Source organism: Etheostoma cragini, unplaced genomic scaffold (assembly GCF_013103735.1).
Source record: "Etheostoma cragini isolate CJK2018 unplaced genomic scaffold, CSU_Ecrag_1.0 ScbMSFa_1734, whole genome shotgun sequence".
NCBI lineage: Eukaryota > Metazoa > Chordata > Actinopteri > Perciformes > Percidae > Etheostoma > Etheostoma cragini.
In genome coordinates, this window is record NW_023265819.1 from 1 (window position 1) to 2,929 (window position 2,929).

At 36.5% G+C, this 2,929-nt stretch overlaps 1 protein-coding gene across 1 annotated transcript; it reads left to right on the forward strand.

Annotated features, from left to right (window-relative positions):
• Positions 1–152: 152 nt before the first annotated feature.
• LOC117940118 (echinoderm microtubule-associated protein-like 6) lies at positions 153–2,722 on the forward strand (the record flags this gene model as incomplete). The annotated part of the gene is made up of 2 exons (XM_034865498.1): positions 153–288; positions 2,521–2,722. Coding segments are annotated over 2 exons (338 nt in total), but the record flags the coding sequence as incomplete, so codon positions are not given.
• Between the last annotated feature and the right edge of the window lie 207 nt (positions 2,723–2,929).

The window sequence follows — 2,929 nt, forward strand, 5'->3', positions numbered from 1 at the left end:
CACACACACACAGAGACACACACAGAGACACACACACACACACAGAGACACACACACACACACACACACAGACACACACACAGAGACACACAGAGACACACACACACACACACACACAAATGACTGATGGGACATTGTGTCTCCGTGTCCAGGCCGGGATCTTCAGCATGCACGCGTGCGAGGAGGGCTTCGCTACCGGGGGACGGGACGGCTGCATCAGACTCTGGGACGTGGACTTCAAACCCATCACCAAGATAGACCTGCGGGAGGCCGAGACCGGCTACAAAGGTCAGAGGTCAAAGGTCAGCCGCCCGGGGGGGCCAGTGGGAGAGCGGGCGCACGTGTAGTAGTAGTAGTAATAATAATAATAATAATAATAACAACAATAATATTAATAATAACAATAATATTAATAATAACAATAATAATAATATTAATAACAATAATAATAATAATAACAACAATATTATTACTAATAATATTAATATAAACAATAATAATATATTTGTTATATATCTGAGAGGTTTATGTCCCAGGTGGGTCCTAATCCCACGGGACGGGATTGGAACCCAGGACCTCTGCGTCGAGGCGTTAACCTCTCAGTACATGAGCGCCCGCTCTTCCACTGGACCACCCCGGCCATGAGGAGCTCATCCTCACCCTGCAGCTCACCCTCCTGGATGGATGGATGGATGGATGAATAAATATATCAATGAATGAATGAAAAAAATTAGTTAACTTTGGGAAAAATGAATCAACTTTGGGAAAAAATGTGTTAAAAAAATTAGTCAACCTTGGAAACTTGGGGAAAAAAATTGGTTAATTTTGGGGGGGAAATTTGTCAACTTTGGGAAAAAACGAGTCAACTTTGGGAAGAAATTAGTCAACCTTGGGAAAGAAATTGGTTAATTTTGGGAACAAATGAGTCAACTGTTGGAAAAAAAAATTCAACTTTGGAAAAAAATTGTCAACTTTGGAAAAAAATGTTCAACTTTGGAAAAAAATGAGTTCTCTAAAAATTTGTTAAAAAATGTGTTAACCTCAGAAACTTTGGAAAAGAATTGGTTAATTTTGGGGAAAAAATTAGTTAACTTTGGGGAAAACTGAGTCAACCGGTGGGAAAAAATTGTTAATTTTGGGGGGAAAATTGTCAACTCCGGGAAAAAATGAGTTATCTTTGGGAAAAAAATTGTTAACTTTGGAGAAAAATGAGTCGACCTTGGGAAAAAAATTGGTTAATTTTGGGGGGAAAATGTGTCAACTTTGTGAAAAAATGAGTCAACTTAGAAAAAAAATGTTTTGTTAATTTTGTGAAAAAAATTGTCAACTTTGTGAAAAAAATAGTCAACTTTGGAAAATAAATTGTTAATTTTTGGGGAAATTAGTTGACTTTGGGAAAAAATTTGTCAACTTTGGAAAAAAAATTGTCAACTTTGGAAAAAAATTGGTTAATTTTGTGGAAGAATTAGTCAACTTTGGGAAAAATTGAGTCAACTTTGAAAAAAAATGGGTAAATTTTGTGATAAAAATGGTCAACTTTGGAAAAAAATGAGTCAACTTTGGAAAAAAATGGTTAATTGTGTGATAAAAATTTTCAACTTTGGAAAAAAATGAGTCAACTTTGGAAAAAAAATGTTAATTTTGGGAAAAAAATTTTAACTTTTGAGAAAAATGAGTCAACCTTGGGAAAAAAAATTGTTAATTTTGGGGGGGAAATTTGTCAACTTTGGGAAAAAACAAGTCGACTTTGGAAAGAAATTTGTTAATTTTAGGAAAAATTAGTTAACTTTTGAAAAAAATATGTTAACTTTGGAAAGAAATTAGTCAACCTTGGAAAAAAACAGTTAAATTTGGGAAAAAACAAGTAAACTTTTGGGAAAAAATGAGTTAACTTTGGGAAAAAATAAGTCAACTTTGGAAAAAAAAATGTTAATGCTGTGAAAAAATGAGTTAACTTTGGGGAAAAATGAGTCAACTTTTGGAAAAAAATTGTCAACCTTGGGAAAAAAACTGTTAACTTTGGGAAAAAACGAGTCAACTTTTGGGAACAAATGAGTTAACTTTGGAGAAAAATGAGTCAAGTTAACAAAAAAATTGTTAATCATGGGGAAAAATGAGTTAACTTTAGAGAAAAATGAGTCAACCCTTGGAAAAAAATTGGTTAATTTTGGGGGGAAAATTTGTCAACTTTGGGAAAAAACTAGTCAACTTTGGGAAAAGGCCAACAGTTAACTTTGGGAAAATATGAGTCAACTTTGGAAACAAATTTGTTAATTTTGGAAAAAATGTGTCAACTTTGGGAAAAAAATAGTTAAAAAAATGAGTCAACCTTTGGGAAAAAATGAGTTAACTTTGGGGAAAAATGTGTGAACTTTGGGGAAAAAATTGGTTAATTTTGAAAAAAAAGTGTTGATCCAGTGTGCATTCCCTCCTTCTTCCTTCCTTCCCTCCCTCCCTCCTTTCCTCCCTCTGTCCCTCCCTCCCTTCCTTCCCTCCTTCCTCACCCCCTTTCCGTCCCAGGCGTGTCGATCCGTAGCGTCTGCTGGAAGGCGGACCGGATCCTGGCAGGGACCCAAGACAGCGAGATCTTCGAGGTCATGGTCCGGGACCGGGACAAGCCGGTCTTGCTGATGCAGGGTCACAGTGAGGGGGAGCTATGGGCCCTGGACCTGCACCCCAAACAGCCAGTCGCCGTCACTGGGAGCGACGACCGCTCCGTCAGGTCAGGCAACATTCAGATTCCTTCAGTAATAAATTAATCAATTAGTCAATTAATCAATTAATCGGTTCAACTTATTTTTTATGACTAGATGACAAAAGGCAAAAAAAGCTAAAAATAAAAAGCCAAGACAGATAGAGAGATACAAATACACACATATATACACATATATTCACATTTTCACACATATACACACATAAAGCATATCCC